Source organism: Ambystoma mexicanum, chromosome 4p, assembly GCF_040938575.1.
Source record: "Ambystoma mexicanum isolate Mex_15411 chromosome 4p, UKY_AmexF1_1, whole genome shotgun sequence".
In the NCBI taxonomy this organism is placed as follows: domain Eukaryota; kingdom Metazoa; phylum Chordata; class Amphibia; order Caudata; family Ambystomatidae; genus Ambystoma; species Ambystoma mexicanum.
Window position 1 is genome coordinate 351981833 of NC_090927.1, and position 24259 is coordinate 352006091.

The 24259-nt window shown below is 43.7% G+C and overlaps 1 protein-coding gene across 1 annotated transcript in view; it reads left to right on the top strand.

The window, feature by feature from the left end:
* The first annotated feature begins 5671 nt into the window (after positions 1-5671).
* LOC138453241 (b(0,+)-type amino acid transporter 1-like) overlaps positions 5672-24259 on the top strand; it is a 434104-nt gene continuing 415516 nt past the window's right edge. Inside the window, exon 1 of the mRNA XM_069605901.1 lies at positions 5672-6446. Within this exon, the coding sequence (XP_069462002.1) occupies positions 5694-6446 (753 nt within the window). The 5' untranslated portion in view covers positions 5672-5693. The remainder of the gene's footprint in view (positions 6447-24259) is intronic.

Here is a 24259-nt window from a genome sequence, read left to right on the forward strand (position 1 = left end):
ACCAACAGGTATAGAATCCTCAGGACACCCCATTTTGTTTATTTGCGAACATCCAGGGACACTTGATGTGTTCTGAGAACAGTTTAAACATGCTTACGAACAGCACAAACAGGTCTAGCGTCCTCAGGACACCCCGATTTTGTTTATTTACGAATATTTTAGGACACTGTGTGTGTTCTTAGGACAGTTTCAGCTTGCCTCCGAACAATACGGACAGGTATAGCGTCCTTAGGACTCCCCTATTTTGTTTATTTACGAACATTTCAGGATACTGCCTGTGTTCTTAGAACAGTTTCAACTCGCCTGCGAAGAATACAGACAGATCTAGCGTCCTCAGGACACCCCCATTTTGTTTATTTACGAACATTTCAGGTCACAGTGTTTGTTCTTAGGACAGTTTCAGTTTGCCTCTGAACAATACGGACAGGCATAGCGTCCTCAGGACACACCCATTTTGGTTATTTACAAACATTTCAAGACCCCGCTTGTGTCCTAAAACAGTTTCAACTCGCCTACGAACAATACGGACAGGTCTAGCGTCCTCAGGACACCCCCATTTTGTTTATTGACGAACATTTCAGGACACCGTGTGTGTTCTTAGGACAGTTTCAGCTTGCCTCCGAACAATACGGACAAGTATACCGTCCTTAGGACACCCCTATTTAGTTTATTTAAGACCATTTCAGGATACTGCCTGTGTTCTTAGAACAGTTTCAACTCACCTGTGATCAATACGGACAGGTCTAGCATCCTCAGGGCACCTCCATTTTGTTTTTTGACGAACATTTCACGACATCACATGTGGTAGTTTGATTGCGGACATTCCAAACACCAGCTCTGGTCTTAGAACAGTTTCAACTTGCATGCGAACATTACGGACAGATATAATGTCCTTAGGACGCTCCCATTTTCATTTCTTTACGGACATTCCGGACACCCACGCTGTCCGCAGACACCTGGACTGCTTTTGAAAAAAAGACAAGAAATGAATTAGGACACAATATAATAATTTTACTTTATTTTATATGGATGTTACATTTATGACAGAGAAGGTGAGGCGGAAACTGAAACAAAAACAGGAGAATTGGGGGTTTCAATAGGATTTATATGGTGTGAAGAAGGGATGGAAGTCTCATCAAAACGTTTTGGTTCATGGAGAGGGTTTGGGGATAATTGACTGGGATATGGTGAGGTGGGACAGGTACGTGTGGGACAATGGTATGTAGTTGTTTGTTTCAAGTGATCCTCCACAAAGTTTTTTAAATTGCTAAAATTTGCCATGAGTAGGTCAATTTTTTCTTCTATGTGCTGAAGAGTCTTATCCAATACTTCTTTTTCTTTAGTATTTTCAATTTTTGTATGTGGTCTGTACAAAATAAAATGTATATGTTAAATGTATATAAAATAATATTTATTCATTGGTTTATATAGTAAAGTGTCTAGCATTAGATTCACTATCTTCAGACATTTCCTCACATGGGAAATGCTCCTCTAGCCACTCCAGAGTACTAGACATTTCTGTGAGAAAAAAACATAATATCACTTTTTTTGGGTCTAATACAGAAGGTTCACAAATATATGAGTAAAATGCAGTACACATACAAGCTTCTGGTAAGGTGTGTTCTTACTGGTCTGTAGATCTGCTGTTGCTCTTAGTTGTGGAGTTTCTGTGAGGTAATCATGTTGGAAGACTATCGTTCTTCTTTTGGTATATTCCATTTTAGAACATATTGTATTTAAATGAATAGTTAATGTGTTACATATATGGGTTACACTTCTTATTTATTACTACATATAATGTGTATGTGTGCTGGTTTGTGAATTTGTAAAATGTTCATATGTTATGATATAACAATTAAACATACCCCCCAGACTTTTTGGGTAGTGGTGCTGTTGTCTGCATATGTCCACAGACATTAGAAGAGTTCGCGGACATCAAATTCAGTAGAGGGGGTTCAGTATGGTCTATGTTACTTGTACATAAAGTCAGAGATATTATTGTTAAGTTGTGCTACTAAAAACCTATGAAATTCAGTAAAAAACTTTGTTAAAGGGACGTTATGGTTAAGTTGTAAGTTGCGCTACTAAAAACCTATGAAATTCAGTAAAAAAACTTTGTTAAAGGGACGTTATGGTTAAGTTGCGCTACTAAAAACCTATGAAATTCAGTTAAAAAACGTTGTTAAAGCGATGTTGTGGTTCCAAGTAAAACCGAAAAAACCCTTGAAATTTGTCAGTTATGGTAAACTAAGCAACCATAACTCGCGCCACAACCGTGCACTGCTAAGACTAACACCCAGGACATCAAAGATGACATCACAAATATCATTGATGACATCACTGATAACATCACATGTGAATTTACTTTTCATACAAGGGGTTGTGAATACAATGTTTTCAAAAAAGTATCAGGGATTATCGGGAGATGTGTAATAAATTACATACTTCATCACGCAATGTAGCATTCTAAAGAACATTCCATTGCAGTGTTCTTTCTAGTACAGGAACATACTCATACAGAAATGTAGGTATTGGCTGCAGCATACACCACAGTGGGGCTATATTTTTAATTTTCCAAAGTTATATAATAAAACGGTGAATGCTTCTGTATCAGACTTTTCCGTACTGTGAAACATGTACTAAGTAGCTAATAATGCATCACTTACTACATATTTCTACTAATACACACAAAACATAAATAGACTACAATGCCTACAAATATGGGGTTTATATATGGAGAGTAAAGTAAGCAAACAAGAGGCAGTACCATTAGCAATTGTGTATAATCTACATGATTGTATTCACGCACAAAAATGATTGCTGTGTTTCAGGCCTGCTTCTACCCCTATATATGTACATCATAAAATGCGATTAAATTCTAAGGAAAGTAGTGTAAGAACATGTGAGAATAGTAATATCTATAAATGTAATACCTTTAGAAAGTTAAGTTTCTGACTGTCAGTAAATAAACCCACCTGGCCCAGATATGGCAGTGAACAAAAAAGAAGGGGCTAGACATGTGATGTCATCAGTGATGTCATCAATGATATTTGTGATGTCATCTTTGATGTCCTGGGTGTTAGTCTTGGCAGTGCACGGTGGTGGCACGAGTTATGGTTGCTTAGCTTACCATAACTGGCGAATTTCCGGGGGTTTTCGATTTTACTTGTAACCATAACGTCATTTTAACAACTTTTTTTACTGAATATATATATATATATATATATTCAGTAAAAAAACGTTGTATATATATGGTCAATTGTGACTCTTTAAAATCGGCTGTATACGAATTGTTCGTTTTACAATTGCTCGAATTACAAATGGCCTTGTCACAACATGTCATACTGTATGTTGTATACTTGCTCAAAAGACCATGTGGGTAATGACCGAGAGGCTATGGGAAGGGACGTCATTTGGGCTCTCCCTTACTACCCCTGTGGTCTCCCTTGCTACCCCTAAAAAAATAATTAAAAAATAAACATGTACCTTTTTTAAATTATTGACGCTCCGGGGCTGTGGCCAACACCATGTGGCTCTTTGTTTCTGGAGTGGCTGGCTTTCTTGTGCAGGCCTCTTAAAAAATAACAGGGGGTTCCACAAGTGTAACACTTTGAGCAGTGACCTTAAATAAAAAAGAATAGGAATAACAAATCATTCGTCTTTCTGGGATTCAATACAATAATTGCTAGACTCTTTAAAGGTTTATTTCAGGCACACTTCAGGGGGTAAGTCACTGATTCAGTCTGTTCTTAAACACCTCTAATTCACAATGCAGACAAAAACTTCAAAAAAGCATTTAGAGTAGAATAAGCATCCATGTCGGACTGTGTATTTTGCTTTTCCCAAGTTGCAGTTATAGCATGTTTTTTTCTGCCGTTGTCTCTGTTACGATCATCACAAAATATTCCACCTCAGTGTCCTTGTCCACTTGACAAAATCCTTGTGCCTAAAGGCTTGTGTACAGTGTAGAAATGTTTGCCCATAGCACATAGAATGGACCTTGATTTCATTGTGCAACAATTAATGATTTGTTGCAATGTGCCTCCTATCTCCATGACATACTGTTCAGGATGTTTGTTTGCATGTATGAGGTAACAAGTGCCCAGAGTACGGGATGCCGTGTGAATGTGCTGCTTTCCTTGCGCTACTCTAAATTCTTTAATACACAGTTATGTACCCTCCCAATGGTATGTATTTTGCCATCCTCTAAAGCCTGAAAAGTAGATCCACACAGGCCTGACATGTGGCTCACCTTCCACTAGACCTGCAGATGAACTGGCCTGCTGTTAAATCTAAGTTACCAGTTTAATGGTATCCACTACAGAGTGTAACTTGCTTTCTGACTTTAAGAACATTCAGACATGTAATTCTCATTTGACTATAGCCGGTAAGATAGCTTAGTGTGTTGAGCGGTTGCTGCTGCGATGTGTGTGTGATCTGCAGGTTCAAATCCCGGCAAGGCCAACTCAGCCTTTTATCCTTCTGAGGTTGATAAATGAGTACCAACACAGTTTGGGTAATATTGTATATATATGTGTTCTTTATAAAGCGCTTAACATATAATAACACATAATTATCATTTAGCCTTGGACGTCTTCTCGCATTCACAGTGATTTGGTAATATGTGCCTATACACACTGATATTAATGATACATATGGTGATCCATTCTTTTATGAAATGTATATCACATTACAGTGACATCGTAGCCATATTTTTCGTAGTGTACTTAGGAACAATGCTATGTGATGCCACTTCCTGTTTTTTCAAGGGGTTAAATGTCGTGCCACCACTTCCTGTGATGTCACTTCAGGGTGGGGGTCAAATGACATCACCCCTGTGCTCTCATCAGAGGCCAAGGGTTGTGTGATGTCACTTCCGCTACTCCTGGCCTTTTGGTTGTGGGGCATAAATTCGGTCTTCGCAGGCCCCTCTTGTCCCAGGGGAGAATCGTTTCATGTTTAATACGTGATGCCCAGACATGATAACGCACGCGAATAGCAGTCAACTACTATTGAGAAATACTGGCGCTACCATGATCAAACCCCTTTGACGCAGAGTAACCATATATAATGGGCCCTTTCTTTTGTACATAAAAGAGCGAATAAGATTGCATTCCATTCTCCACGGCAACCCAACCGAGAAAGACATTAGTTCCCTTCAACGGTTGTAATCCTGGGCTGAACGTCACCTCATTTTGAGAAATATGCAGTTACAATATATGACTGAGGGTGAGATCGAGTTCAATTATGAATTGTATTTGATTCGATATGTATCCTTTTCAATGACTCCTAAATATAGCCATTCCCAAACAGGTTCAGACGTGTTTGTTTTGTTTGTGCTAACGCTGTTTACATTGGTAATTGAACATCTGTAATTAACACTATTTCAGAGGTGATCTCACTTTTTTGATCTTAATAGTTCAAAAAACGTGTTGTTTAACTTATTTTCCTGACATAGTTTAATGCACATTTAGGCGTGGATCTCTCATGGAGAATATCTGCCAGCTCTTTGCTCGCTCTCATCCTGTATCTCCCTCATGGCAGAGCTGATGATTAACCCACGCAGAGCCAATATTTGATTTACTAACAAAGTTAATATTTAGAATGAGCCCAGCTCCCAAGCAGTTCTTTCCATCATTCTCAGTGTTTAAGTTAAGCCTGGAGCAGGGTGGTCCACACCATAGATCAGAACAATGAAGAGGAACACGAGAGGTGAGAGGCCAAGTGGGTGTCCCTCACAAGACACTGTGGATGGGGAGATGGAGAAACTAAGGCTGAAACGTGACATTGGGTTTTTCAGCACTGGATGCTTGATTGCAGGTTCCATGGTGGGTTCGGGCATCTTCATGTCCCCGCAGGGAGTGCTCTTCTACATGGGGAGCATTGGGGGCAGCCTGTCAATTTGGGCGACCTGCGGCTTTGTATCCACGTTGGGGGCTTTATGTTATGCAGAACTTGGAACCTCTATTAAAGAATCCGGGAACGACTATATCTACCTTCTTCGAATTTATGGCCAATTCCCATCCTTCCTCTGCATTTACCTCAACGTTTTCCTGCTGATACCAGCCAGTAATGCCGCGATCGCGCTCAGCTTTTCCCAGTATGTTGCAAATCCATTTTACCAAAATTGCTCGTCACCTGAAACAGTGGTTAAACTCATTGCAATCCTTTGCATTCTGGTGGTAGTCACCATTAATTGCTTTGACGTGACGGTCGCCACCAGAGTGATAAACACTTTCACGGTGACTAAATTCATCGCTCTCCTGGTCATCATTGTGGGTGGCATGGTGATGCTGGTCAACGGGCACACAGGACACTTCCAGAATGCATTCCAAGGTACTGCAACAGGATATGGGGCCATTGGCATAGCCTTTTACCAGGGGCTTTGGCCATACGATGGATGGAGCAGCGCAAACTATGTGACGGAAGAACTTAAGCGTCCAGAAGTAAGTAGTACCAGTGATGCATATTATATATCCTATGGGATCTCTAGAAACTTGTCAGTGAAGATTATATATCAGGTGACAGGCGAACAATGTCATCATTGTGTTTAAGTATCTGTTAACAGAAACATATGTGGAATGAATTTCCTTCCTGGATTTCAACCACCATATCTGGTGAAATATGTCTATAAATGCCCTTTGCCATTTGGAAGAAGCATGTATAAGTACAGTGCTGTTTTATCTATGCATTCTGGCACTTGTAGGTCTGAGTTACTATTATACATCTAGGACTACAAATACCAGAATGCAAAGAAAGAAAGGGACTGGGTGATCACCTCCCAAAGGACTTGGCTATTTTCAAATGTGGTGAAACATTTAGAGATGGCCCTGAACTTCAACAATAGTTTGCTACAACTGTAAACTAAATCCGTCTAGTCTCAATGTTGTAACCCCCCTTCTATGCTGTTTCTCAGTTTTCGCTCCCTTGTGTTCAGCAATTGCTGTTAGGGCAGTGCTCTTGTTTGTAAAGGCATATTGAAGTCATTGTAAATTGGTGCACTGTTTGGAAAGGCGAGGGGTGCTCTATCTCTTCAGAAGAAAACCAGTCAGAAGGCACGGGGAAGCCACACAGGAACTGCGTCCATTTTTGAAAGCCTGTGTAGATCATTCAAAGAAAGTGTTGGCCAGAGACTATCAATAGGTCTGTGATACCGCTGTAGATAAACAAGCTATGTTAATCAATAACAGTGGACTGTATCTGCCTTCACATCTTCTGGGAATCAGAAGGAGCCAAAAGGTGTTTCTTTTTGTTTATTGTATTGGTTTATTATAAACCTTATGCATACATATTTTATTTAAAAAAGCAGGCGCTCCTCTCCATAAAGAACATGGCATGATAACCTGTTCTGAGATGAGAGTTTGCAGCACACGCTTTTTGCTCACTGTACCTTTCACAGATGGGAAATAGTCATTTGCATATCAGTCTTTTGAAATGCTATGGCAATTTCTCTCTGAACAAGAGTACCAAAAGCAACCCCATACACGTGTTTCAGCCTTGTTGGGCCTCATCAGTGAGGTGAAGCTTTGTCTCGCTGAGCACAGTGAACAGGGAGTCCACGTCTAGTTGCCCCCAGGTAACTCAGGCTGACCAACCCCAAGTTCCTTGCAAATATTTAAAAAAAAAGGTAGCAGGCGCTCCTCTCCAAAAAGAACATGGCATGATAACCTGTTCTGAGATGAGAGTTTGCAGCACATGCTTTTTTCTCACTGTACCTTTCACAGATGGGAAATATGCATTTGCATATCAGTCTTTGTCCCGCCCACATGGGCAGTCCAGCACCGAAATGCTATGGCAATTCCTCTCTGAACAAGAGTACCAAAAGCAAACACATACACGTGCTTCAGCCTTGTTGGGCCTCATCAGTGAGGTGAAGCTTTATCTCTCTGAGCACAGTGAGTAGGGAGTCCACGTCTGGTTGCCCCCAGGTAACTCAGGGTGACCAACCCCCAAGTTCCTCCCTGGAAGGGAGGACGTGGACGTGGACTCCCTGCTCACTGTGCTCAGAGAGACAAAGCTTCACCTCACTGATGAGGCCCAACAAGGCTGAAACACGTGTATGGGCTTGCTTTTGGTGCTCTTGTTCAGAGAGGAATTGCCATAGCCAAGGTGCTTATACATTAAGTAAATTGTGTTTCAAAGCACCCACAGGGCATCGGTGATGGAACCTCGGAATGAAAATAAAGTACAACAATGAAAGACAGAGGCAGACCTACTAGACCTTGTGAGCATTCAGAGCGTGCAAGTACAGAGAGAGAGGGGGGATGAGGGAGTGGGGGGTATGTGCTAGGTGTACCAGAGAGGGAAGAACTAGGGAGTAAACAGCTGTTAAGCGACTAGGTGAGAGTGGTTGGTCAGCTGACAATAAATAAGTGCAGGCCTGTGGTGGCATAGGCCAGTGGTTGTCAAGGCAAGTGCTGGGAGCGGGCAGAAGCTGAAGGAAATTGGGTGTGGGAGGCCAGGACCCAGAAGGACATATAAGGGCACTGGTCACCAATCTCAGCAACTGTGGGGTTTTAGCAGAGGAGGGAGGAAGGAAAGGAGGAGGTGAAAACGAAGGTCTTGAGGAGATCGGGCTCAAGACGAAGAGGAAGGGGGGGCTGTTCCATAAGAGGGAGCCTGCAGAGGAAAGAGATCGGCCACCAGCGTGCAGTTCAGCAAAGCGATTGACACACAGAGAGTTGGTGCCGGGGGAACGTAAAGATCTGAAGGGAGAGTGTTTAGTGAGAGCCAGTTGTAGATAGTGTGGCCAAGGATAAGACTTGCAGCCCTATTCTGGATTAGCTGGAGGGGTCATAGAGAAGAAGAGGGTAGATTAAGGAAAAGGTTATTGCAGCAGTGAAGCCAAGAGAGAACCAGAGCTCTAGAGAAATCGAGCTTCTCGGTAAGTGAGGAAAGGAAGAATTCCTTGGAGGAGGTGGAGTTGAAAGTGGGCCTTCTTGGCAAGGTCCTGAATGTGAGGGAGGAAGGAAAGAGAAGAGTCATAAATTACTACAAGGTTTCTGGCTTCCTATGATGGAGAAGGGGGAGAGCCCATAGAAGATGGCCAGAGTGAGGGGAAGAAAGAGGGAGCAGGAGTGCTAATAGGAAGGATCTCAGTCTTGATGGTGTTGAGGCAGAGATCATTGGAAGTACACCAGGACTGGATGGCAGATAGGCAGTCAGGAATGAAGGAGGAAGTAAGGAGAGGATCAGAAGGAAGTTTGAAGAAGAGCTGTGTGGCATCTGCATAACACTGTGTTAGGGAGAATTCTCTGTTTAGGCTGAATTTCCTAACCTAGTGAGTCCCCCAGCAGCTTTGCTGGATTTCTGGAGTTTGGTTTTTTCCATCCTGCCGAGAGTGAGACTCTTTTTCTCCCACTCTTGGACATGAATGTGTGTAATTCCTTTGATTGTCAATGTGTTCTATGGGCTATGGGGTCTTTTACTCCATAGGGTCTCATATGTTTTGCTATGTGTGTTACACCGCACCCTACGTGCCGTAACACTGGGGCATCCTAGCGGACCTCATCATAGACTCCATACCCGGGGGCTGACTACTGTCTCCCCGGGCATGTAAAGTCACCATTGGCTTTACTAGACCTAAATTTACTAACAGAACTAGTACAAACCATCTTATTGTGGACGTACTAGTAGGGGTAATTCGATTACTCCTAGGTCTGTTACTCGAGGGGGCACTGTCCCGTCCCCCCTCGTCGAGTTTTGGCTGGTGGCAGTGGAAACTACTTGTTATATTCGACCCCAAATATAACCCTATGGGATTCTTCCCATTGTTAGAGATTGATACTGTTTCTCGTTAATCTCTAACATACCACCGGTCTACTTATCTTAAATAAGTCTATCGGATGGTATTTTCTGCCAGAACTCGGTTTTTAAAATGGCGTCTGTGTTCGTCTCTGTGACTCCTAAACCAAAGGTCGAGCCCTTTGTTCCATGTTTGGCGGGCTCTGTACAGAGACCCTCCAAAGTGGTGCCATTCTGTCTGGGTTACCACAGGGGCGTGGGAGGGGGTTTAGGCACCCTGGACCGAGTTGCCTTGCCAACTACGGTCACACTCTGGTGTGATTGGCCCAAGTGGTGAGCCTCCCCGCTCACCACTTAGCATGTGTTGATTGACAGCTAGGCTGAATGAATGGGGGTTTTCTGCATAAAAGCAGGGCTTTTAGGACTGGATCTTCAGAAGTCGCCACAGGACCTAAGAATCCGACGAGGGTAACGCTGAGCCGACCTGCACGACGACACCTCCGGTGGAGCCCTGCTGAACCGACTCACCAATTCCCGACGACAGAGGAGATCTCCCTGCCGGAGAGTCTCTTCCCCTGACTGGTGGGAACAACCAGTCCCTTTTGCTTTTTCTTCGCCTCAGGACGCAGTGGTCGAATTGCCCATGCAGAGCACCTCGGCAACCGTATAGCCACTACCCCTGTACCGTGATCAAAAGGTGGTGCCTTGTGACGGAGCACTCTGCGGCTGGTCTCTTCCCTGGTGGTGCACCAGACTTCACTTTTCTTCGACGACGAGATCGTCTCTACTCTTGGCAAAGACCCGACGTGCATCCACCACCAGGAAGAACTGCCCCCGCCGGAGCTGCCCTCCACAACAAGGTACCGTGTCCGCCTGGCTTCCCTTTCAATCGGTTCGAGTGAGGTGTCTTAATCCTCTCCATTCCGTGGGTCGCCTCCAAGCTTTCTCAAGTATTGTTCTGAACTGGTTCAATCTGCCGATAACAATTTGCTACAAAGACTCGAACGCATTTCCACTAGAGACTTTTGGGACATATCGCCTTGCCTCTCTCCAAGTGGGCCTGGCCTCTGAACTTTATGATCTATTGTGGTTCTTGCCTTCTTGCCTTGCATTTTTCCCATGAAGTATTGAACATTGTTGATTTCATAACCTGCTTATTTTTCTCTCCTGTCCTAACTAATATTAGAGTGTCATCTAGGTTGAGGCATACACCTCTGTCTGCAAATAAGTGGTGCCGGTAGAACCTAGACTTGTCGAAATATTGTTAGGGGGATTGATCGTTTCTTCTTCGTAGAGTAATTCTATTTGACTTGTTTGCCGTGATAGTGCCATAGTGTTTTCAATAGATGTTCCGTTATAAATAAATACCTTAATATCTTTACACTGAAGCCTCGTTGCGTGTTTGCTTGTCTTACTGTGAAGAATTGCCCTATATTGTATACTCCACATACTGCTTAACTCTTCTTGAGAGAAGTCTGACTGCTCAGCCACAGCTACCAAGTGAATCTGTGTGGTACAGACTGCTACCAAGTGGGTTTACTGCCAAACACCTGTAGTCCTAAATCTTTTGCAGTGGTCCCAGAGGGAACTGCACAGGTTTCCGCCTAACACACTGGAAGATGGGGGAGAAGGTGAAAATGAGGCATGCAAGCGGACCAAGATAGGTGTTAAAGAGCCAGGGAGAAAGGTTGGAGCCCTGGGGGATGCTGCAGGTGGAGATAGAGGTTGGGGAGGAGAAAGAGCCCATAATAACCTGACACGGAAGGTCATCGATGTAGGAGGTCAGCCAGTCCAGTGCCCACTCAGAGGTACCTAGGGTATCGTAGAGCTGTTTTATGAGGATGGAGTGGTTGACCGTATGTAACGCAGGGGAGAGATCAAGGAGAACAAGAACAGCTAGAGAGTTGAAGTCAAGAGATGTGAGCAGTTCCTCACAGGTGTTCAGAAGAGCAGTTTCCATGCCTCTGGATGCTCAGGATCCAGATTGATGGTCGTGTAGGCAACCAACAAGTTCAGTGTGCTGGTCAGTTGGGGGAAGAGCAACTTCTCCAACTGTTTCCCAAGGAAGGAGGTGATAGATATGGGGCAGTAGCTGGCTGGACAAAATGGGTCTGCGGAAGGGCGCACAAGGGGGCGTACATCCCCCCAAGAAATTCTATATGCTTCTCCGCCAGAGCCAGACCAAATATAAATACATACAAAAGTGATTACATTTCCCCCAAACAAAATCTATGTATATTATTTGCACGTATTCCCCTAATGCAAAGAATATCATTAGTATGAATAAGATTGAGTCTTTACCTTCAAAATGCTACTCATTATTCTCCCATCAAGTAGCTGGGTATAGTGCCTCTTTTTTCGTTCTATGTGCAACGGTCAGTGTACAACCTATAAGAACTTCTATTCTCGCAGTTACTTTCCAGTCCATATCAAAACATTTCCTATTAATTGCATCATAATGTGTGTTAGAATTGTCCACCACTATATTGTTTTTATCAAACATTTTGTGAAATCTTCTTTTTAAATTAGTCATACAGCCCGCATTTGATTTCATCAGTTGCTTAAACATTAAATTATACAATGTCTGGGGTCCTGCTTTCATATGTTTTCAATATAGAGATATTTATTTATTTATTAGATAGACATCTAGCCAAAAAGGCTTCGTATAACACAAGAACATACAACATTTACATGAGAAATAATCTATACAAAAGTATAAAATACATATTGCACTTCTAAAATACATCATTCAATACATTTTAAAATCACCACAATCTTTAAATAAAATACTACAAAATAGTAGATAAGATTGATATCATTATCTCTCATAAAAACCATCCATAAATCAATTGTTTGTCATATCAATTGCAACTTAAAAGATTTAAAATACTTAGTTCTCAAATCAATTAAACTTTCACAAATCATGATAAGGTGGTATAGTGACTCAGAGACATTATTACCAAATAGACGACATTTCCTCAGTACTCATGGAATTCCTGATCTATTTAAATTTAATCAATAGATAAGTACGGAACGTACTAGTGCTCGGATATGCTTTAATATACTTAGTGGCATAATACCAGTTAAAAACTCTTTGAGGTACACTCCACTGTTGGCTTTCGATTCAATGTTAATCATATTTCGTTTGTGCCAAAAGTCATACAATTTCTTTTTTAGACCCCTTTTTAAAACCATTATTGTTACAGTACCAGGGGCACACCCAATTAACCATTTTCTATGTAATCTTTGCAGGGTGCCCATGGTGCCGATCAACACATTCCCTTCTATGTTTAAATATGCTTTCACATATCGAGCAATGATCGTATCCGTATGTAATGTAACCACCTTTTCATGGGACAAGACACATTGGCAAGTGTATGCGTACCATATTCCTTTTATGGCAAACTCTAAGTACAGATATTCCACACTAAGATTTTGTGGTAGTCGTAATAGTTTCCTCGGAAGTTTGGCTTCAAATACCACTAAACGTTTTACAAAAATATGTCCCCATATCTCTACAACATAGAGTAGCATTGACCTGATTTTCGCCAGATAAATATTGAGAACTGCAGAAACTGAATAACCACTGTTTCTTCCAATGAAAGCACTCAGTGCATTCACTGTTACGAGACACTGATTCTTCAGTGCAGACCATTGTGATGCCCAATTTATCTTCTCATCAATGATGATAACGAGATATTTATAAGAAGTCACTTGTTCAACTTTTTTTTAAGCTGGATTCCATAAGTATTTCCTTGGTCTATAATTTCTTTGAAAAAACCATGATTTTGCTTTTGTCTATATTAATAGTCAATCCATTATCGGCAGAATAGGCAACTAAGGAGTCAAGCATATGCTACAGACCTACTGGTGTATAATCTAATATCAGCAGGTCATAGGCATATGCAAGCCATCCAATACTCACACCACTAACCTTAACGGGATTTGCTTCAGGTATGTTGAAGGCTTTCATCATGTCTGACAAGTATAAAATGAATAAAATCGCAGCGATTGTGCATCCTTGTTATACACCACAACAAGTTGCCATATAGTGGGAGAGTCTTTCTGCTGCATTTAATCTTATTCTTACTGAAGTATCTGTGTGAAGCAACATCAACATTCTTAAGAGGCCTTGTGGAATCCCCCAGGAATTCAGTTTTTGCCATAATCTGTTACGAAGAACAGTATCAAATGCGGCAGAAAAGTCTATATACGCACAATACACGTCTAAGTTCCGTTTGCCCCAAGCATTGTCAATTGCAGATGTTAGCATCAATAAATTATGAGTTGTGCTAGATTTATCTCGTAAACCTATTTGGTTCAATGGTAGAATTTTTGACTCAGCAATCCATGTATTCAATTCCCGAAGCAATACCTTAGTGAATTTCTTGGATGAAACGTCAAGCATCGCCAACATTCGAAAGTTTGCCAGTTTATCCCATGACCCCTTCTTATGTACCGTTAATATATGGCTAGTTTGCCATGAGGGAGGAATCACTCCCAATTTACCAATTTGTTTAAATAGTAGCAATAGTGCGGCACCCCATAAATCTGGTTGTTTTTTAATCACTAAATTACAGACACCATCGGGGCCTGCAGCGCATTATTTCTTCAGATTTTCAATGCTCATAATAATATCTAATTCAGAAGCTTTACAGTCCCATATTACATCTGGAATTGGAAGGATATTTTCAGACAAGTCAATCTTTCCCAATGTGACTTTTATGTATTGGGCCCATGTTTCCTCAGAAATACAATTAATTGTCAAATCTCATTTTTTGTTTGTTTGCTAAGCAAGTGCCATATACCTTGGTTGTTATTTGATGATGCCATCAACGCTATCTTTTTTCCATAATTTAATCTCACATTCCCTTTTATGCAAGATAAGCCACTGTCTGTAGTTCTTTTTGAGTTTTTTAATGTGGCATGCAACTGCTTGCACTGATAATAATATATCATTTTTCCTTACCATACTGTGAATTTCATTGCGAAGATTCTTTTTTGCTTTTTTATTCTTCTTATCATTGCCATACCTATGAGGTAACACAATATATTTATAGGTTCTCCGTTCACCGACATGTTTTTGAATGTTCTGCATGAACTGAGAATAGTTTGACAATATTAGGGTCACAGTATTCTTTCCCGAAACACCCTCCTTTATGAACTCAGATAATAAAACGGATACCGCTTGGGTAACATTCTCTATGTTACACTGATGCCAGACTATTCCATTTTTGCCTTCACTGATGTGAACCATCCCATTTTCATCGTAGTCAGAGCTTTCAGCACATAAGCCAGGAAGAACAAACAAGAGGCAAAGGGGGAGATGGTCACTTTCCTCTCTCTCGACAATACCCATGTCCCTTATAGAATGTAATCCCACATTGCTGATCTACCCTCAATCCTGGTGAATCCCATAGAGGCATCACCAGGAGTCAGCCCATTTAATTTCACTAAACTATGAGCATTCATTAAATTTGCCCATTTAAGCCCTTGCCTATTGTGATTCATTGGATTAATTCCTGATGTAGAGATATCATTTTCCATTGGAGAAGAGGCCAGAAAAACAAGACACAACTTATATCGTACAATAACTATCGGAAACAATTAGGGAGATTCAATACATTCCACCAAAGAGTGGCATCTAGTTTTCAAAAATTAAATTTTTCTGAGAAGGATGAAAGTTCCAATACATATATATAAGGGCCATGATGACCTTCAAGTTATAAAAGGAAATGAAAGGGTGTAGGGTAAAACAATAACATCTTTTTATAAATAAATCTCATCTGTGCTCCCAGATGAGTTGCTTTTTTGGAATTTTGGGTCACCGCACCCAGATCGATTTGAGCTTCTGGTTAATGTGTATCCCAGATATTTCACAGTATGTTCTACCATCAGGGAGTTCCCACCCATTTTCCAACAAAATTTCAGACTACTCCTTTTAAAGCCCTTGAAACACAAAACATTAGTCTTGCAGGGGTTAGGGTCTCGCTATGATACCAATTAAAAAAATATGGACTTTTAGCTTTCCATAAAACACACCGCACTGGAAAAGTACTTTTGGCCAACATATGTACAGTGTTCTGGGCACACAACAATGTAGGTTTGCACTACAGAAAACCCCATATTAAACACATCCATGAAAGTATTGTGGCCCTTGATCCTGTCCCATTACCTTCCTGCACTCTTTCACATCATGGCTTCACGTCCCTTCAATGTGCTGCTTAATTTGGAGTTATTTCCACCTTACGCTAAAGAAGTCGCTGCATGCCTATGAAAATGCCAAAGCGTCCCCCAGCTCGAACATTGTGTGAAAGGGAACACAGAGGAACGGGCACAAACTCACTTTCTTGGGGAAGGAGGTGGGCTAGACCTGCCCATGTGAGGAACATGCATGCAGGTGTGCACAATCACACACACATAGCCTGTATGCACATAAACAATTAATTTTTCTTTATCTTGCGTTTGCTGTGGCGACTCATCTCTGCCACTGTGCCTACACTGCTAACAGTGACACAGTTTGCATTAACAACCAAAACCATATCTATATTCCCATGAAGCTGTGTATGCTGTCCATAGGCGCAAACGAGGAGTGTGTCATGATGCCTACCCCCAGACATCCAGACCAGGTCCATCAGTCCAGGAAGCAGGCATCCAGACACCTATTGAAAACCCAGTCACCCCGGCTAGGGGCTATCTGAGTTCAGTCCTGGCGCCGTAGGCGCCAGGCTCATGTATGGGATCAGTCCTGGTGCCATAGGCGCCAGGCTCATATGAATAAACTTACCTCATGCAGACCATGTTGCAAAGAATCCAAACCAACGTGAGGCCTGGAAGGAACTACTTGTTTCAGGGACTATTTTTTACTCGGGTGTGGTCTTGGGGAACTTCTTACCTGGCACTACTTTGGAGGCTATTTAAACCACGTCCGATGAGCAGCACATGCTTTGCGTTATTCTGCATCCTGCAGTGTAACGCCCACCGTGCCTGTCAGTCCAGCATCCAGTCTTCTGCCACGCCCGCCCTCGAATACGGAGCTCCTAGAAAGAAGGGAAAATAAGAAGAAAAGGTTAGAGCAAGAACATTACCTTCATTCTTCAACAGATCCTGGATCCTTCACGCATCCCAACAAGGAAAAAGACTATATTTGTACGTGCCGCACCGCCAGCTGCAGCGCCGCACTATACCTACCAGTCTTCACAGCACCTCCTCGACCCAGCGCTGCTCCATCATTCATCGCTGAACTCTGGGCACCTAAAGGGGACGAAGAAAGACAAAAGGTGAGCCATGAAAACCAACAAAGACAATTTCAATTATCATAATAGACTTACCGAGTTACCGCTGGAGATATTATTCTTCTGCATGCCACATCGTCTTACGCTGTACCTGTGAGGAAAGAGAAAGCAACAGGTTAAGCACTGACATTTTTTACCGGACACTGTTGGGTAATACAGACTCTTACCTCAATGCAATCAGCTGCTACGGGACAATCTCCTCTCGAATCAAGCTGCAAGACAAAGGAAGGAATCGGATAAGAGTGAATAACAGACATTTTGAACTCTTACGAACCAAACACTTACGACTTCTCGCCACTTACCTCGGAGTCGATATTCATCTGGAACTCACCCAATTCCTTCAGACCAGTGAAGTAACTGGTTATCTACGTGCCCCTGCACTCCACGCAGGATGGAGAGCTCATCATTCAAAACCATAAGGTGAGACTGGTGAAAGGGAATATTGGAGGTGATTAGTAGGGAAAACGGAGGGGAGGTGTGCTCGCTCAATCCACGGGTGACTAATCCCCTTTCTCCGCCTTCAGGAGAATAATCCTACGGGTCAAGCAGACGAAATTGAGCAGGCCAGTCCAGTCAGTCATCTCTACTCTATGAGTCATGTTGATGGAGGCCGCAGCTATCCAGTTCCGACCGTCGCCCCTGTGGGAGCCAGGTGAGCGTAACAGAACGCAAAGCCATCCTACAAATTCCCACCCGGGAGTTATGGAGACCTCAGAAACCGACCAACTGGCCCAATTATTAGGGGAATTTAGGGCAGAAGTACATTCCGCCCGCCAAGAAACTAATGTTCTCAGGAGAGAACTGATTGCGTCTAAGGAACGCACTGATGATCTTGCTAGGCAGTTGCTGCAAAACCAAGCTGGGCAAACACCTTTAACTGGACTCGGGGGGGAACCCTACTCCTGCTCCATCAAGCAACCCTGTGCAAATAGTTTTACCTGCAAATATCCCTTTAGCACCACCCGAACGCTTTGCTGGAGACCCAAAAAGGTTAGCCGTATTTATGAATCAGTGCCGCTTGCACTTTTTATGTAGACCTGGAGCCTTTCCGAATGATCAAGCCAAAGTAGCCTTTGTACTATCGTATCTCATTGGCAGCGCAGCTGATTCATCAATTCCACTAGTCAACCAGGATGATCCCCTTCTTCGGGATTGTCAGGGCTTTCAAACAAGCATGGAAAGACTATTCGACCAACATTTACAAGGACAGGCCTTGGATAACGAACTTTTGTCCCTACAACAGGGTAACCAGGATCTGCTCACCTACATTGCAACCTTTAATAGGTTGGTGGTGGAAACCGGATGGCCTGAGGCAAAACGAATTACGTTATTTCATTGTGGACTCCGAGGAGAACTCAAAGATGTGTTAGCTCAAGTAGTGAATCCACCCCAGGATTGCGCTGAATACATAGACCTGGTGGTCCAGTTAGATCACAGACTTCAGAATAGAAAGGCTGGTCGAGCTAAATTTGACAATCAGGTATTTATTAAACCCAACGTTACCCCCAAGGGAACAGATGCACCAGAACCCATGCAGATCGGGGGGGTTAAAGGACCCTTGACTCAAAAGGAAAAAGAAAAGAGACAACAATTGCACTTGTGTCTGTACTGTGGAACATCCGGACATTTTCTGCGAGATTGCCCTGTTAAACCACCCAAGAAGGTGGTAGGAGTTGCGGACAAAAGCCATATAGAGCCTGATTCGGGAAATGACCAAGCCCGACAAGCATAGAGGTCCGCTTGCCGAGCTTAAAAAAGGACACTCAGACCTCGCACCTAATTGTGCCAATGGTTCTTATTGATCCAAGGCAGCCATCACGTATGCACGCAGTGAGAGCATACATTGATAGCGGGGCCATCGGAAACTACATGGACCACGAATTGGCTACTAGGATGAACCTGCCTCTTTGCGAAAAGACCACAACTGATGTAATCACCACTGTCGATGGGACTGAAATTGCCTCTGGGCCAGTAACTCACTCCACTACAGAGGAGAAGCTGTTGGGTCAAGATGGGCATCGAGAAAGCATTGTGTTTGACTTAATCAAGGCCCCGCAGTTCCAAATAATTCTGGGAATACCGTGGTTGGAAACACATAATCCTTGTATTAATTGGTGAGAGAAGAGAATGACCTTCCCGGATTGTGCACACACTTGTTACCTGGAGAAAACCTTGAATAAAGGCTTGGCCACAGTCGCTACTCCAATGGCGCAGTTACCTCAGGAATATCAAGAATTTCAGGATGTTTTTCAGAAAGAACAGGCAAATACGTTACCGCCTCACAGATCATATGATTGTCAGATCGATCTTTTACCCGGTGCACAACCTCCATGCAGTAGGATCTACGCCCTTATGGAGCCTGAAAACAGTCATCTACGACAATACCTGGATCAATACCTTGCTAATGGATTCATTCGTCCATCCAAGTCCCCCGCAGCCTCAACTTTATTCTTCGTGCCCAAAAAGGAAGGTGACCTTAGAACGTGCATAGATTACCGCACATTAAACCAGATTACGGTAACGAACCGATACCCATTCCCTCTGATCCCCGAATGACTGGACCAAGTAAAGGATGCTTGTATCTATACTAAGTTAGATCTCCAAGGGGCATATCATCTGGTACGTGTAAAGAAAGGCGACGAATGGAAGACTGCCTTTCGCACCAAGTATGGATTGTTCGAATACCAGGTGATGCCTTTCGGGTTGTGCAGTGCACCGGCAGCCTTCCAGTATTTTATGAACGATGTCCTTCGAGAACTCATTGACGTCTGTGTTGTTGTATACATAGACGATATCCTTGTGTACTCCTCCTCAGAATCAGACCATGTTAAGCACGTTTGTGCTGTTCTTGAAAAACTGCGCCAGCATAAGTTATATGCAAAATTGGAAAAATGCGTTTTTCACTCTACAGAAGTCGAATTCCTTGGATTTATCCTGACCCCAAAAGGAGTTTGAATGGACTCTCGAAAGGTGGATGCAATCCTCAAGTGGCCATCACCCAGTTCAGTTAAAGGAGTACAAAGCATGCTTGGATTTGCTAATTTCTACTGCAGATTCATTCCAGAATTCTCACACATTGTACATCCCATTACAGCACTCTTGCGAAAGAATAAGCGCTTCCTATGGACCAAAAAGGCTGAAAGGGCCTTCCAAGAACTAAAATTGAAATTCACGTCTGCACCTGTTTTAAGGCACCCACGCCCTGAACTTCCATACATAGCTGAAACCGATGCATCCATTTTAGCCATGGGGGCTGTTCTTTCCTAGAAGGATCCTGAAACCGGCCAACTTCATCCAGTAGCATTCTGGTCAAGAAAATTTTCGGCACCCAAATTGAACTATGCAGTTACCGACAAGGAGTTATTAGCCATCAAATCTGCATTCAAGGCTTGGCGGCATTATTGTTCTGATCTTGATGGTCGTGCCGATTATTGAATACCTCCGTCCCCAAGTACCACACAGACAGAATGACCAAATACTGTATGTGCAATCTTTGAGGCCACAGGTGTAGTGAGCCGTCAACTGGAACCAGGAAACGCCGGAAGAACCCCTTTGACCGCTGTAAGGCAATAGAAGGTTATCATACTAATGCAATATGGACACAGTAATAAGGAATTGATTGAAGCAAGGCTTACCTAGATGAACTGTGGGCCAGGTTGTAATGCAATAGGGGCAATCAGCAGAGACAGTGGGTCGGGTTTCAGAGAGGCTAGGCTGGTAATTCCACACCTGGGTAGGTTGACAACAAGAGTCCAAAAGAGGAGTCCAAAAACACGTAATGGGGTCGAAACCAGTTCAAAGCACAAGATCCAAGCAAGGAATAGTTAGTTTGAGCAATCCGTGAAGAAGGTGCAAGCAAGAAAAGTTCCAGGGCAAAGGTAACAGATGAAGCCAAGAAGAAGTAGAGTATCCAAAAAACAGTCCGTGGTCGTAGAGCCAATGAATCCTTGATGAAAACAATAACGCCAAACAGTCCTTACAAGAAGCAGCTGAGAAGCGCTGCCAACATGGTTTCTGGCGCTTTTGAATGTTAGTTGTAGTCACATGATGCAAAAATGCGGCAGCGTGGAAAATCACGTGATGGCAAAGGATAAACGTGATTGACAGCAGTTCATCTCACTTGACGCGTGAATCGCCGTGTTCCTCGGCGGTGCTGTAAGGTATACGAAATTTTCCACGGGAGTTGCCAGGACAATGAAGGTCGGAAAACACCTGGAAAACCAGTCATCCTTCTCCAGTGTTGAACAGAAGGTCGTTTCCTTGTGCCCTGATGTGCAGTGAGAAATGTGCCAGGTAAATGTGGGCTGATCGTGGGTTGCCTAGTGGGTTGCCTAGTAATGGGCACACTGGGAGACGTGACAGAGCCCTCCCCCAAGGGCCCACGACCCCGTGGGCAGGAAGGATGATCCCGATGGAAATGAGCTACCAGTCTAGGGGCGTTAACATCCCGGGAAAAAACCCAAGAGCGCTCCTCAGGACCGTAACCCAACCAATCCACAAGGTATTGCAGTCGACCCTGTCTAAGACGAGAGCCCAAAATGGCACTGACCTCAAAGACATCTGGAGAGGAGACCGAAACAGGGGCAGGAGGAGAGATGATACGTGTGGGAGGAATGCAAGGCTTGAGCAGGGAGACATGGAATACCGGGTGTATACGCCATGTTGATGGGATCAAAAGATGTAGGGCCACAGGGTTTAGGACCTTGAGAATCTTGTACGGGCCAACAAATTGAGGCAGCAACTTCCGGCAACCAGGGATGTGCAGGTGGCGGGTTGACAACCAGACACGGTCACCCACACGGTAATCAGGGGCTGCCGCCCGTTTCCGGTCTGCCTTTGCCTTCATAGACACTTGGGCCTCACGTAAATGGAGAAGGGTCTGGTTATGAACCGAAACCAGATCGCGGGTGCAGGCCGTAGCGGCAGGGGCAGTAGAGGAGTCGAAATCAGGGAAAGGAAGGGTTCGGGGATGCTGGCCGTATAAAGCATAGAAAGGAGAAAAGCCTGTGGAGGAATGCTGAGAGTTAGTGTATGCGAACTCAGCGAGGTGGAGAAGATTCAACCAGGTATCTTGGAACTGAAGAGTCAGGCAGCGTAAGTATTGTTCTAGGGTCTGGTTCACTCTCTCCGTCTGCCCATCGCTCTCCGGGTGGTAAGCGGAGGAGTAGCGGGTGTCAATACCAAGGAGCTTAGTGAGGGCTTGCCAGAAACGTGAGGTGAACTGTGAGCCACGATCCGAAACCAGGACCTGTGGCAAACCAAAAAGACAAAACACTGATTTGAAGAATAATTGGGCCAATGTAGGGGCAGAGGGTATCCCTGTACAAGGAATAAAACGGGCCATTTTGGTGTATGAGTCAACGACTACCCAGATTGTGTCATAGCCCTGTCTGCGAGGTAGATATGTGACTAGATCCATAGAAACAGTGTGCCAGGGTCTGGGGGGTAGAGGCAAAGGTTGAAGCAGACCTAGTGGTCGACCACGGCGTGTTTTGCACTGAGCACATATGGAGCAGGAGTTCACATAGGCCTCCACATCGCGCCGCATCGATGGCCACCAGCACCAGCGCTTTAGTAGTTCCAGGGTACGTAACTGTCCAGGGTGACCATTGATGGCGGCATCGTGGGACCAAGCAAGTGCCTGATTGCGTACATCACTTGTGGGGAGAAAGAGTTTCCCGTGAATAAATGGTAAGCCTTCCTGAAGTACCAAGTCCCAATCTGTCAACTCATTTGGATGTTGTAAAACCCATTGCCTAATGGTGGATAGCATGGGTAGGGATGGTGTCCATAAACAGACTACATGACCCTTCCCTAATAGTGTTTCAGGATACAAAGACAGGGATTCCCCCCCAGGAGAACGAGAAAGAGCATCCGCCTTGCCGTGGGTAGTCCCCGGCCTATGTTTCACTACAAAATCATATGCAGCGAAGAAGAGATGCCAGCGTACCTGTCTGCTATTTACACATTTAAGGGAAGCCAGGTCTTGGAGGTTTTTGTGATCAGTGTACACTATGGTCTGATGTTTTGCCCCTATAAGGTGATGTCGCCATGTTTGCAAAGCGTCCTTAATGGCCAACAATTCTTTTTCAGTAATCGTGTAGTGATATTCGGAGGACGTAAACTTCCTCGAGTGATAGGCTATGGGATGCAGCTGCCCCGTGGCTGAACAAGGTTGAGAGAGCACTGCACCTAATGCAAAGGAGGAAGCGTCGGCCTCCAGGACAAATGGAAGATCCGGATCCGGGTGTTGAAGCACCGGGGCGGAAGTGAACCCGGACTTCAGGGCCTCAAAGGCCTTTTGATGCTCCGGTGTCCAACAGAACGGAGCAAGGGGGCTGGTTAAGGCGGTTAGTGGTGATACAATGGAGGAAAACCCAGCGATAAAGCGCCGATAAAAATTGGCAAAACCAAGAAAAGATTGTAACTGTTTCAAGTTGGTCGGGGCAGGCCAGTCTATGATAGCGCGGACTTTCGAGTTGTTCATGGATAGGCCACCAGGAGTTATGTGAAAACCCAAAAAATCCACCTCCTTAGTGTGGAATTCACATTTCTCGGGTTTAGCGAATAAGGCATGATTTTTGAGGCGTGTTAATACTTCTTTAACATGGACGATATGTTCCTCCAAGGATGAGGAAAACACCAGAATGTCGTCCAAGTAAGCCACTACGTATATGTCAAGAATATCACTGAACACCTCGTTGACAAATCGTTGAAACGTAGCTGGGGCGTTACATAAACCGAAAGGCATCACAGTGTATTCAAACAGAGCAGAATGCTGTTTTCCACTTGTCCCCCTGACGCATACGGACAAGGTTGTAAGCACCTCGGAGATCCAGTTTAGTAAAGATGGTTGCGCGTGTCAGTTTATCTAGTAGTGGGGAGATCAATAGAATGGGGTACCTGTTCTTTATGGTAATAGCGTTCAGTTTTCTGTAGTCCACACAAGGACGTAAGTCCCCTTCTTTTTTCGGTACGAAAAAGATGGGACTAGCAGCCGGAGAGCAGGAGGGTCGTATGTGGCCTAATCGTAAGGCTTGTTGGATGTACTCCTTTAGGGCCTGTTCCTATGACTGAGATATAGAATATATCCTGCCCCTTGGAATCACTGCATCAGGGACTAAATCAATGGGACAATCATAGGGTCTGTGTGGCGGTAACCCTTCTGCCGTGGCCTTGTCAAACACAGTCAAAAATTCATGATAAACCGTGGGGATACC